This window comes from Lolium rigidum, chromosome 5 (genome assembly GCF_022539505.1).
Source record: "Lolium rigidum isolate FL_2022 chromosome 5, APGP_CSIRO_Lrig_0.1, whole genome shotgun sequence".
Lineage (NCBI taxonomy): Eukaryota > Viridiplantae > Streptophyta > Magnoliopsida > Poales > Poaceae > Lolium > Lolium rigidum.
The window spans coordinates 197,470,350-197,482,256 of record NC_061512.1 but is presented as its reverse complement, the minus strand read 5'-3'; the positions used below and the strand labels follow the sequence as shown (position 1 = coordinate 197,482,256).

Sequence of the window (11,907 nt, the reverse complement as noted above, 5' to 3'; positions counted from 1 at the left end):
CCGACCAGTTTCTAGAGCGTTTCCCGAGCTTCTGCGGAACCGCCATACAAATTGCCCTCTATTTTCTTCATATTTACTGCAGGAACCATGTAGCCTCCAGATTCACAGCTCGTTCCGCAGTGAAAAGAAAGGAAAAAAAAGGAAAAGAGACATACCGTCTCCTCTGCCCACGAACGCGCGGGCGACACCAATGGCGACCTAGGGTTCTGCAGCCGCCGCCGCCGCCACCGCGCACACCGCCGCTGCCGCGCACCCCGCAGCCGCTCACCCAGCCGTCAGCGACGCGCACAACGCCGCCGTTGCGCACCCCGGGATCCCAATATTCCCCGTCTGTGACCTCTGCCTCAGTCGTCCCCAGCTGGCGAAGTCAACCTCCGCCCCGCAGAAGGCCACGTCGAGGTACTCCTCCACGCAGCGGACATCCAGCTCCGGCCTCCGGGTCCCCGACCAGTTGGACCATGACTTCCTCGGTGTTATTTATTTCTTGAATTCCTTGCAGCGATGCTTCAATCAGCAGCTCGAATTTGTGTTGATACAATATTTGTGATGTCAAATGTTCTCTGGATAGTTTGTACTGCTTACATATATCATCTGTTGTTAATATAGTACATGAACTATCACCTCAGCAGCTTGATTTGTATTGGTTATATGAACTGCCCTGAACCTTAGCAAAGTTTCTAATATCATCTGTTGTGAAATTATAGACACTTTGTGTATGCTATGTGAGCATGTAATGAAATTCGAGGGCATTATAGATATTACACAAATCAACACAGTACACAAGCCAGATTTCTAGAAGCCCAAAAGAATAAGAGGGACAGTTTCTAGGAGCTTCTCCCCACCACAGTTTCCCCCCACCGAAACCCATAAGCCGGCTTATGCATAAGCAGAAGCTAAAAAGAAGTGGCCCTTAATGTACCTGGCGACAAGTAGTGCAGTACCTATCCCTGCTCGACATCGTATCTCAGTTGTGCTGTGTGCAACTCTGGTCTGGATCGTTAGTACTCTGAATTTTTATACAATGTTCATAGTTTTAGTGAAATTTGGATGATAGCTACGATTCTCTTTGTACCTTTTCATAGCGAGTTTGTGTTTTAAACGGTAATGGTTGATACCTGAAACATTCATGTTCTGATTGTGTGACACTAATTTTAGCTGTCATTTAGAAATAAATAACTTTTCATACATACCGTGGCAACTCAGTTCAGATGTCATATTTTTTGACAAAACTACTGTCATTAACCCAAGTGTTCAAAGTTACTCCATAGCAATTTTTTCCATAAATATGAAAGGGACGTGATATATAAAGAAATAAGCTGAACTTTGAACTTTGGCTCGAGTTCTCTGTATGAGATTTTAACACTTTCCTTGTATATTTTGTTTACAGCATAGCAGTTCACTTCTATATATACTTCTGGAGGTCCTTTTTCAGTAAGGGGTGTTGGGCCTGTACCAACTGAAGTACTGATCCATGTGTATGTCTTGGGTGTGTTCGGTTCACGTCATGAAGTAGAATGTAATGTAACGGTTCTGCACCTAGGACCAATCCTCATGTTCGGTTTGGAATTGGAATGGGATGGACTGGTTCCCGAAAACCGAATATTCGCTCAAGATGCGGAATTAGGCCGTTCCACCGATTCGGTGGAATCTGCTCGTTCCCTCACCGCATCCCTCTCGCTAACCCTCGAAATAAAGAAAAAAGGCATCGCTCACCAGACCGGCCCGAGCCCTATCCCCTCCCGTGCCTGTCTTTCCTCTCCCTGGTTCCTCCCGTTCTTGGCGGATTGAAGAAATCGCGCAGTGCCGGTCGAGCTTGCAGGCGGCGGCGGCGGTGGAGCAAGCAGGAGGGGGCGGCGGCGGAGCAAGGAGTTGGGAGCGGCGGCGGAGCAAGCAGGCGGCAGCGGCAGACCAAGCAAGGGCTGCAGATCGGTGCTTTGCAAGGTGAGATCCTGTGGTGACTATGTCCAATCCGATTCTGGGCGGAAAAAAAATCAATCTTGGACAAAAAAAAAATCTCTGTATTGCAATATATGGTGGTGTATGCTGCTGTTCCTCGCTATATTTTCCTGCCTCCTTCATTAGCATGAAGTTGTATTGTTCATATGTGTGACACGTGCATTGTAGATGGGCAAAAGATTTCTCTGTATTTCTCCTTCATTATCTTATGATTTTTGAGACTTGATAAAAAGGAGCAACAGCTTGCTCCTTTTCTCGTGGAGTAATGTGTAGACTGCAATTTCAGACTTTGTATTTGTGGGGTCAAGTTATTGTTCTCTAGTTAGCTTTTGTTACTTTGTTAGTGAAGCTCAAAGTGGTGACAGGCTGCACGGGTTGTAACATGTTTCAGTTCCTGTTATTTGCATGCAGACAACAGGTTGTAAGATGATTTGCTAGTAGCTTATGGGTGATCGCAAGTTCAAGTCTGTTCAAGCCTTGTCGGAACGGTTGAAAAAGAAATGGGTCATGATGCAACTCAAGGCTTAGGTGTCTATATATTGCATTGAGAATTTTCTTTACAATGAAATACCGAGTATCCATTTCCTCTTTCCGCCACCCAAATCCTTTTCTGGATCTTCAGGTCCTGACTCCTGACCGGATGCTCTACGAGCTCTGCACGCTCCTGCTCGTGATCCTCCGGCCGCTGGGGCAGGTGGCGGAGGCGGGGGTGGCGTCCATGCAGCTGGGCGTGTCCATGGAGCTCATGCTGTGCGGCTTGCTCACCTTCATGTTGGGCTTCTTCCTCATGCCCTGGGTCCTCGATCTCGCCTGCGTCTTCCTCTTCGTCGGATTTGTCACCAACCTCTCCGGGATCGGGAGGGCCATCCTCTGCTGGCCCGCCGTGTGCGAGGTCTTGTCTCACAAGGAGGCATCCACATGTACGTGATCTGCTTGTTCCCTTGTTCTGCGTAATGTTAGAGGGGAAACTAATTACCGACGGCTTCTCTGTTTACGTGTTTTGGATTGTTAGACGTTGCGATTTGATCCAGTGTAAATTTTGGTTTAATTGGAAGGGATACGTGAAGTGATGATGTTTTTTGGCTAGATGTGGGATCACTAATATTCTGATAAGTGATTAGTGTGTGTTGTAAATGTTGCATTGCAATTTACTAGCTCGTTGCACTTAAACTAGGATTTTCATGCAGCGTAGATGTGGTGTTGGGATATATTTTTATTGTTATCTTGGTGACTTATACTAAGGGTAGTTTTTGTCCGCAGGTTTGGGAGGTTTTGGTGCCAAGAGTAATTCGCCGGTTCATCACCAAGGTAAATGCGCTTGCTTGTTGTATTGTTACCATACTTGTCCATTCTTAAATTGCCTCAAATATGCTTCTTGTCGTATTCCTGTATTAAAGAATTGTTCTATTCAAGTATTTGTTCTCTCTTTGCATCATATTATTCTGTATGGGATTCAGTGAGTTTTACTGAAAAAGCATTGCCCCAGTCCCCAGCTAGGGAAATGTTCTGTGAGTAAGCACCTAGCGCTGTTTCCTGTTTACCATTAAAGGCTAGAACCTGTATTGCTCCGGGCCGGCGAGGGAACAATTTTGCCAGTGATGGGAGAATTTGCCTGCTGATTTGAGCAACTTTATGTTTTGGCAAATTACCACTGATTTAGAGTGTTTTGGCAAAGCAACACAAGTCCTTGTGTAATCTGGTGAAATGTATTTTGAGGAGAAGCTAGTAGCCTGGTAAGGTGACTTGTAGCAATCAATATATGGTTTTGTTTAGTTTGTTTAGGATCAGACCGAACCCAGTGTGTATTCACTTGGCTGTACTTGAATTATATGAATTCTAGAGATCTATTTTATATGCGGCATTCACATTGAAATAATCTTGCACTACTATTGTCTGTGGGAACAAATGCTTCTTCCTGCACTGACTTTATACCCTCTGCATAGTTTCATTCTTCCTGCACTATGACTTTATACCCTCTGCATAGTTTCATTAGATTCATCATAAGCTATATTTTAATACTATCTATACTTGATGTTTTACATAAGTTTGACTGAAGAGTTAGGTCATTGCTAACTTCAGTTTATTTGGAATGGAGGTAGTACTGAGTAGGTACAAGATGTGGCTACAGACTTACTGTCATGTTTTTATTTATCTCAGGAGGCATTTCACACGCAAGTGTCAATCTTCTGTCTTGTCGAACGGTATGAGAAGAACTTGCTTTACTGCCAAAATTAATTTGCGAACTTATTTTCTTCTAGTTCAGTATTTGCATGTGTTATAAAATGCTTTGTGCTTCCCATTGTTTGATTATGATTTTTTTGGCAGTAGTTATATCAACTTAGAAGTAATAATGTTATACTTTGTATATGTAGAAACCCTTCCATAGTTGCATACCCATGTTGACTTTTTTTTTTTCCTTTTCAAATAACCCAAGAAGGGTGGCATTTGAACACCTTGCCAGGTCTGCCTACATTGGCACTAACTTTTCTTCATATTCTTGTATAATTGAGATTGTTTTGCCTCTTGAAGTAAGACCGACAACCATGATGTTTGAACACCAATCCAGTCATGGAAGCTGAAGGAGTCTTCTATCGACCGTTCTGGCATGACTGCACCGTTGCGACCACTAGGTCTGTTTGGCAAGGGGCAAACCAGGGAAGAGTTGAAGGGTTAGGCTCAATCGATCAACAATGATGCTGTCACACTTCACCCCACGAGTATGCCCAACAACGCAGGAGAATTGTCCTGAAGCCCATCAACTTACACAACAGCCTAATACCAGCTGGTCAAGCCCAGTAGTGAAGACAAGCAGATCTCACTCAGCGAACACCCGTCCAGTCATGGAAGCTGAAGGAGTTAACTATCGACCGTCCTAGCATGATGGCACCGTGGTTGGCCCTAAGTCTGTTCGGCAAGGGGCAAACCGGGGAAGAGTTGAAGGGTTTGGCACAATCGTGAGATTCATTGTTCTTCTGACATTTCAGTTTCTGGTTGGAAGAGCTATACCAGCATTGGCACTACTTGCAAGACGCAGGCAGCAGTGGATCTATGGGGAGGGGGGGGGGGGGGCAGCTGCCCCCCTCCCAAGCGTCATTGAAGGCTGTCCTGAATCTATCAACTCACTGTACAACAGCCTATTACTAGTTGGTGCAGCCCAGTAGTGAAGACAAGCAGATCTCACTCAGCGAGCACCAATCCCATCATGGAAGCTGAAGGAGTTTTCTATCGACCGTTCTAGCATGACGGTGTCATGGCGCCCGTGCGTCTGTTTGGCAAGGGGCAAACCAGGAAAGAGTTGAAGGGCTACGTGCAATGATCAAAGCCGATGTTGTCACACTTCACCCCACGAGTATGCCCAACAGCGCAAGAGAACTGTCCTGAAGCCCATCAACTTACGCAACAGCCTAATACCAGCTGATCAAGCCCATTAGGGAAGACAAGCAGATCTCACTCAGCGAACACCAGTCCAGTCATGGAAGCTGAAGGAGTCAACTATCGACTATCCTAGCATGACGTCACCGTGGTGGCCCCTAAGTCTGTTCGGCAAGGGGAAAACCGGGGAAGAGTTGAAGGGTTAGGCACAACTGACTGACGCTGATGCTGTGGTTACATATATAAGCGAGAGATAGAATGCATACCTCAGAAGGGTCTTCTAGTGAGTAGAGGGCTTGAGTGGGCTTGGGCTCCATCGTAACGAGGATGCCAAATCCGTTTGTGGATGGCGAGCACCTGCGAGCTGTCCATTTGCAGATGTTGAAGAAGATACTTAAACAGATGATCCACCGCATCCCCAATTTTTATTGGGTAGGTCTGCTCATGCTGACAGACTTTGTCAAGGTCCAGTGGTGATACAGATGCTTCCGCAAGCTTGGCTGAGTTCTACTCAGCTGTGCGTCTCAAGATTAAAAGGAGTGCCTTCACTCACTAGATCCATTCTTGGTACCTGGTATTGTAATGGAGGAGCCAGATATGTGCCTGGCTTCTCTCATGCCTCCATTCTTGGCAAAAGAACAAGAGATGTAAATTATACTCCCATCCGAGGAGTCTACCATGCTATGTGATGTAATTATCTTTGATGCCTAATTCATTCATGTTTCCACCCCTGGCTACCAAATGCTGTCTTGAAGTTGGAGTGGCGGGTCTAGGATTTTCCTACTGGCGTTCCAGGTAATTATATCATAAAATTCAACACTATGCTGTACCCCAGGCTTGATATACTGCTTATCGCTTCTTCCGCTTTCTATCCACGTGTCTCATTCCTGCCCAACAGCGAACACGTTGTTGTGTTGGGCGTCAGCTTCCATGCTGCCGTGTGACGCAGCATCGAAGCATGTGTCTCATGTCTTGCTCATGTTCGAGTGGCTCATGTTTTGAATGTCATGTAAAAATGCCATAAATTGAACTCTCCTTGCCATTGGCTCGCTCTACTGCTTAGCGCTTCCTCCGCTTTCAGTTCACGTGCATCATTCCTGTCCAATAATGAAATCTCCGCTTTCAGTTCACGTGCCTCATTCAGTCATTCCCTGTCCAACAATGAAATCGTGGCTGAGAAGGCCGTTAGCTTCCATGCAGCGGCTTGATGCATCGCAGCGGCAATTAAGCATCACAACACCCCTCTAGAATACATGGATTAAACATGACAACTAGATGGTAAGTTTGTACATTTCCCACGCGGGGTGGGGACCATTGCCCCCCTCCCCCACTTCCCCACCGCCTCGAAGATCCGATACTTCTATCCATATTCATACCCGCATAGTCAGTGGGTATAAACTTCTATCCATACCTATATGCATGTGTAAATAAAACTTTACCCATACCCATACCCATCGGATACCTGTACTCATTGGATACCAGACGGGTAGATCAAATAATAGACAAGTTGTTCGTAATTTTACATTTATCGATAGCAAATTTGATTAAAAAAGTGAATTGTCTCAACTCAATAACATATGTAGCTGAGTACATAACAATTATCAAACTATTCTCTAATTTTTTTTATCAAAATATAGAAATCACAATCTCATGTTCTAACTCATAAGTCAACAAGGGTAGGGTATGTGCATAACCGCGGGTACAAGGCTATACCGTTCCCTATCCATGACTTAACGGGTAGGATATAGGTACTACCCGTGGGTATAAAAGTTAATATCCTGCCCATGCAGGTACGGTACGCACGTGTACCCGTACCCATGGATAAAATTGCCATCCATATAATACACGGCTTATTGCAAACATAATATAGTGTCTCCCTGAATCCTACACGGCTTCACCTATTATGCTAGACTAGCCTATCGATCTATTTTTTTCCGGCTCGACTAGTGTACTTTATGTAACAAGAACACATGTTACACAACACACACCTTTTACACTTCACCTATATATGAATTCAATTTTATTTTCACAAAATGCACATCTTGTTGTTTGACCTGGTTAACAAATTTCTTTATAAGTTTTGAAAATTATAAAATAATAAGTTTCAACTATAAACTCTATAGTTATTGCTTTAGTTTGGTGGACATTTTCTGATGTAATAAACTTAAAAAACACATGAATCATTTATTTACTGCCCATACATGTGAAAAATAATTTGCATAAAGAAGTTTTTCTATCTATGAGAACAATTCACAAGAGTCGCCCGGAAAATTTATTGTATATGCATGAGCAAATTTTATAGATATCCAGACATATCTCATGAAAATGTTCACGCTTCCACAATAATGTCCATTCTTCAGATAAAGTATTCATGCTTCCACCAACTAATGTTCATGATCGACCACAAAAACGATTAAATTTGTTGAAGCATAAGAAGCGTATCATTCATTATTTATTTCGTTTTTTGTTACATTTTCCAACCCATGTTTTTCAAAAGTAACCAGAGCAACAATTTGGAAGAAATGAGAAACATTCTGCTAGAGGAACACCCTAATAGTGTTACTCCCTCCGATCCGGAAAAAGAATCTAAAAGTGAATTTTGCAAACACACCCTTGAGCTTTTTTACTTCATTAACCCGCACTCCTCATGGAGTCAACCAGGCCCGCGAGTCCACGGCCCTCCCCTCCTCCGCGTGGATCGAGTTATCAAGGAGGCCACGTGGGTACTGCTCCCGGCCGGACGCGAAGTCGAGAACCCCCAAGGCCCCAGCGCCCCGACCCCCTCTCAGATGTCGACCTTCCGGGCGATGGAGCGTTGCCCCAGCGGGCTGTGGAGTCCTACCCACTGTCGCCTCCGGTCGAGGGCCCCTTGAGCATAGCCCTCCTCTCCTTAGGGTTTCGGCCGCCTCCGGTTGAGGAGCGCCATGGATCAGAGCCGGCGGGCGGTGGGCAGCATGCGGCGGGCGCCATGGCTACGTTTCGTCGGGCGGTGGCAGGCGAGGCTGGAGCCGACCACCGCCGCCAATCCTCCATGGAGATCTACGATCCTATCATGCTACTGAGCAGTTGGTTTGGTTCAGATTTTAATTAATTTATAAGGGGTAAACTGCAAAACGTGATTGTACCGTGCTTCCGACACTCTTTTAGGATTGGAGGGAGTACAATTTTAAATGTGTTGTGTTTACCAACAGTGTTCAAGGTTCTTTGTGCAAAAAATCACACCCTAACTGGGTTTGTACTCCCTCCATCTATAAAAGGATATGAAATATTTGTCTAAATTCGGATGCATCTATACACTAAAAATTGTCTAGATACATCTAAATTTAGACAATATTGCGACATCCTTTGGTGGACATAGCCATATAGGTAGTACTTAATTTAGTGTCTAAGTTTACACACGTACTCCGTTCACAATTAGTTTGCATTGTAGGTTTAGGAATAGTCAAACTTTGTAAAGTTTAACTAAATATTTAGGAAAAAATATCAACATCCGCAATGTAAAAGTTATAGTATTAAATCGCCATAAGCTATATTTTCATACTATATATATTTGGTATTTTCCCTATGTTTTTAGTCAAAATTGATAATGTTTGAAACGGAGGGAGTACTAGATAGCATGCAAAAAAAATTTCAGTGCAAATCTGCATCACGAAATCAGGAAGCAACGCCCAATAGAAAAGAAAATCAGAGAAGAACATTCCATTTAGTTGGCCGGCCCAATTAAACCAATTCAGTTTGTGGCGACTCCGTTGCAGGGAATATGAGTAGTCGATCCGCCAAAGTTTTGCTGTTCGACTCAAAAAAAGAAACGCCAAAGTTTTGTTGTTTGAGGCACTCGATCTGCAAGTAGATGCATGATCGCAATAGGTCGGTTTGTTACAAAAAAAAGTTCCTATTACGAATGAAAATTATATAGGGAAATGGATTTTTCTCATTTTTACATAAGTAGATCAATTTTGCACTTAAAGTTCTTTTTTGCATTGATAGAAAAAGAAGTTGTATTTACAAGTTCAAAGAATGGACCGACACTCACGCCATACAACTCAATCCAAGAAAACTATGTGATAAGTTGACGTAGCCCTCGTGCTCCCGCAACTGCCCATAATCTCGCCTCAGCTTTGATCATGTTGATTAGGGAGGCCACCGAAGGCAGCTCGTTGTTGAAGACAATGGCGTTCCTATGCTTCCAAATTCACCATGCCGTAAGCATAACTAACGACGAGATTCCTTAGCGCGCGCATATGACGTGGGTTGAAGCGCACCACCAACGACCACCACTCCGCGAAATCCCCTTCAACAACGGGAGGTCCGGCAGTAGATTGAATCCAGGATAGGATCTCATGACATATAGTTTGTGAGAACGGACACCTAGTAAGAATATGTGACATAGTCTCCTCTGCCTAGTCACAGAACACGCAATGCGGCCAATGAGGCAACCGGCGGCGCGTGAGCCTTTCACCCGTCCAACACCTGTCTTGACAAGCAAGCCAGATGAAAAACATGTTATAAATAGATCAATTTTACACTTAAAGTTCTGTACATGTTGTTAGAAGTCAGTGTTCTGGTTCATGTATAACATGGTTACTTGAGTTTTCCTTACTATGTGCAAAATGATGCGTCTTTTCTCTTTTTTTACATATATAGATCAGCTTTGCAGTCAAATTCTATACATTTATTATTGATCATGAGCTGGACTAACATTTTGTTGGTTGTAATTTTCAGATGAAGCTGCCGCATGCTATGAAGATGGCAGTTCTGCTAGCAGCGCTGGCTGCTCTTCTTGGTTCCACAGCTTCTGCAAGCCAGATCCCAGTCCCTGCTTGCTCTGGTGGTGGAAACTACAGTTCAGCAAGTAGTTACCACCAGTCACTGGATTTCCTGTCTGCCACGCTGCCTCAGAAGGCGTCGCTGGCTCCCAGATTGTTTGCTAGAGCCAGCGTTGTGACAGGTGAGGCCACATATGGACTGGGGCAGTGCCGGGGCGATATAGACAGTGCCGGTTGCAGGACTTGCATCCATGATGGTCTCCAGGGTGCAGAAGGTTTTTGCGGGCTCGGGAAGGAGGTCTTTCTGGCTTACGAGCTTTGCACAGTGCAACTTTCTGGCACGGCGATAAGCTGGTCATCTGAGGTGAGGATATCAGTGTCACAGCCTGATGCTGCCACAGTGCAGAGCAGCGCACTTGAGTCGGGCATCGATGCACTCGTTGCCGGTGTGGCAAGCTTGGCAGCAAACACCTCCCAGTTGTTTGCAACTGCAGCTACGGAGGTGGACGCAGACAGCAGGCACTACACAGCCTACGGACTGGCACAGTGCACACCTGAGCTGACACCTGCAGACTGTGCCATCTGTCTCGAGAATTTGAGGTCTATCCACAGTTTGAGTCGACGTTCAGGTGGGTGGTTTGCTACCACTTGGTGCAGCTACAGCTTTCACCTGTACAGGTTTTTTGCAACCGAGCCGATGCAGTACATTCCGTCAGTCACGTCCAACACACCGAGCGGTAAGCTAGCAAAACGCAAGAAACCGTTGAATATTACTCCACACTTTCAGTAATCTAGTGCTTCCATTCCACTAACGCATATACTGTCCGAACGTACAGGTGACAGGAAGAAGAAGAGGAGGATAATCGTGGGTGTGACTGTAGGGGTGTCTGTTGCTGCACTACTGATCCTCATTTCAGTGATTGCGTTGGTTCTCGTGCGTCGAAGGAGACGCTCATCCCACAAGATCACAAAAACATCAAGTAAGATTTTTGAACCCTGTTCCTCCATATTCAGTCATATATGCTTCTGTTCTTATATTTTCAATTGTGCATTTCAAAGGAAACCTAAAAGAGTAATAATGCACACGCATTTATTAGGATTCTGCAAATATGTTCTTATTGCAGAAAATAACTCTCATACAAGACACGTGCACACACCAAACACATCCCACTTACACCATTTTCATTTTGCGAATCTATGTCAGGTAGAAATTGTATGCTAATAAATATAGCACTATTGTGAGTTTGAATTTGACATGACAAATATGAGGTTTTAAAATAGAAGATGCAACATTAAGTTGGCCATAGAACGGCTCATTCAGGTTACAAATGCATATGCATTTGCATACAACAGTAGCACAAAGAATCTAACCTTGCTAGATATTTTGATTTGCCATATGCATTCTTTGAAACAAAATTCAGTAAAAAAAAATTTGACAGTGATATGCCGAACTTGAACTGTCCTTGCCATCTATGCTCTCCAGTCCACTTCTACACCACAGAGGCAAATAATCACTGCTATTAGTCAAGATACATATACCTGAGATCTGTCCCAGAAATCGATGTTTTCTCGGAGCACCATCTCAGAAGGATTAGCCTTGATCAAAGAAATCCATCTCCGGTTGAATAACCCCTCTGCTACGGATAGCTTTCTACCTCTGCTGTGCAAGAAGAGGTTTGGGAAAGCGGCACTCGGCGAGAACGAAGTGCTCTTCCCATCCCCGAGTTTGATGACGGTACTGGCCTGGAACAAGGACATCTCATCCTTGGGGATTGGAAGAGTCCATCCAGAGTTTATCGGTTGCCTTACTGCT

At 44.5% G+C, this 11,907-nt stretch overlaps 1 protein-coding gene across 8 annotated transcripts; it reads left to right on the top strand.

Moving 5' to 3' along the window:
- Window positions 1-265: 265 nt before the first annotated feature.
- Window positions 266-5,020, top strand: LOC124652024. 8 transcript variants are annotated; one of them, XM_047191050.1, is made up of 5 exons: window positions 406-1,475; window positions 2,368-2,876; window positions 3,217-3,264; window positions 4,114-4,157; window positions 4,486-5,020. In XM_047191050.1, the coding sequence occupies exons 2-5, from the start codon at window positions 2,519-2,521 to the stop codon at window positions 4,486-4,488; spliced, it is 453 nt and encodes a 150-aa protein (XP_047047006.1). In that variant the 5' UTR covers window positions 406-1,475; window positions 2,368-2,518; the 3' UTR covers window positions 4,489-5,020. The 8 variants fall into 8 exon arrangements, 7 of the variants coding, with proteins under 7 accessions (XP_047047000.1, XP_047047002.1, XP_047047006.1 ...); XM_047191047.1 differs by having other exon boundaries at window positions 4,467-5,020; XM_047191044.1 differs by adding an exon at window positions 266-399 and having other exon boundaries at window positions 1,388-1,475; window positions 3,217-5,020.
- The last annotated feature ends 6,887 nt before the right edge of the window (window positions 5,021-11,907 follow it).

Coding starts and splice junctions, on each gene's coding strand:
- LOC124652024 (XM_047191046.1), top strand. CDS start 2,519: ATGAAATACCGAGTATCCATTTCCTCTTTCCGCCACCCAAATCCTTTT. Junction 2,877..3,216: donor TCACAAGGAGGCATCCACAT/GTACGTGATCTG, acceptor TTTTGTCCGCAG/GTTTGGGAGGTTTTGGTGCC.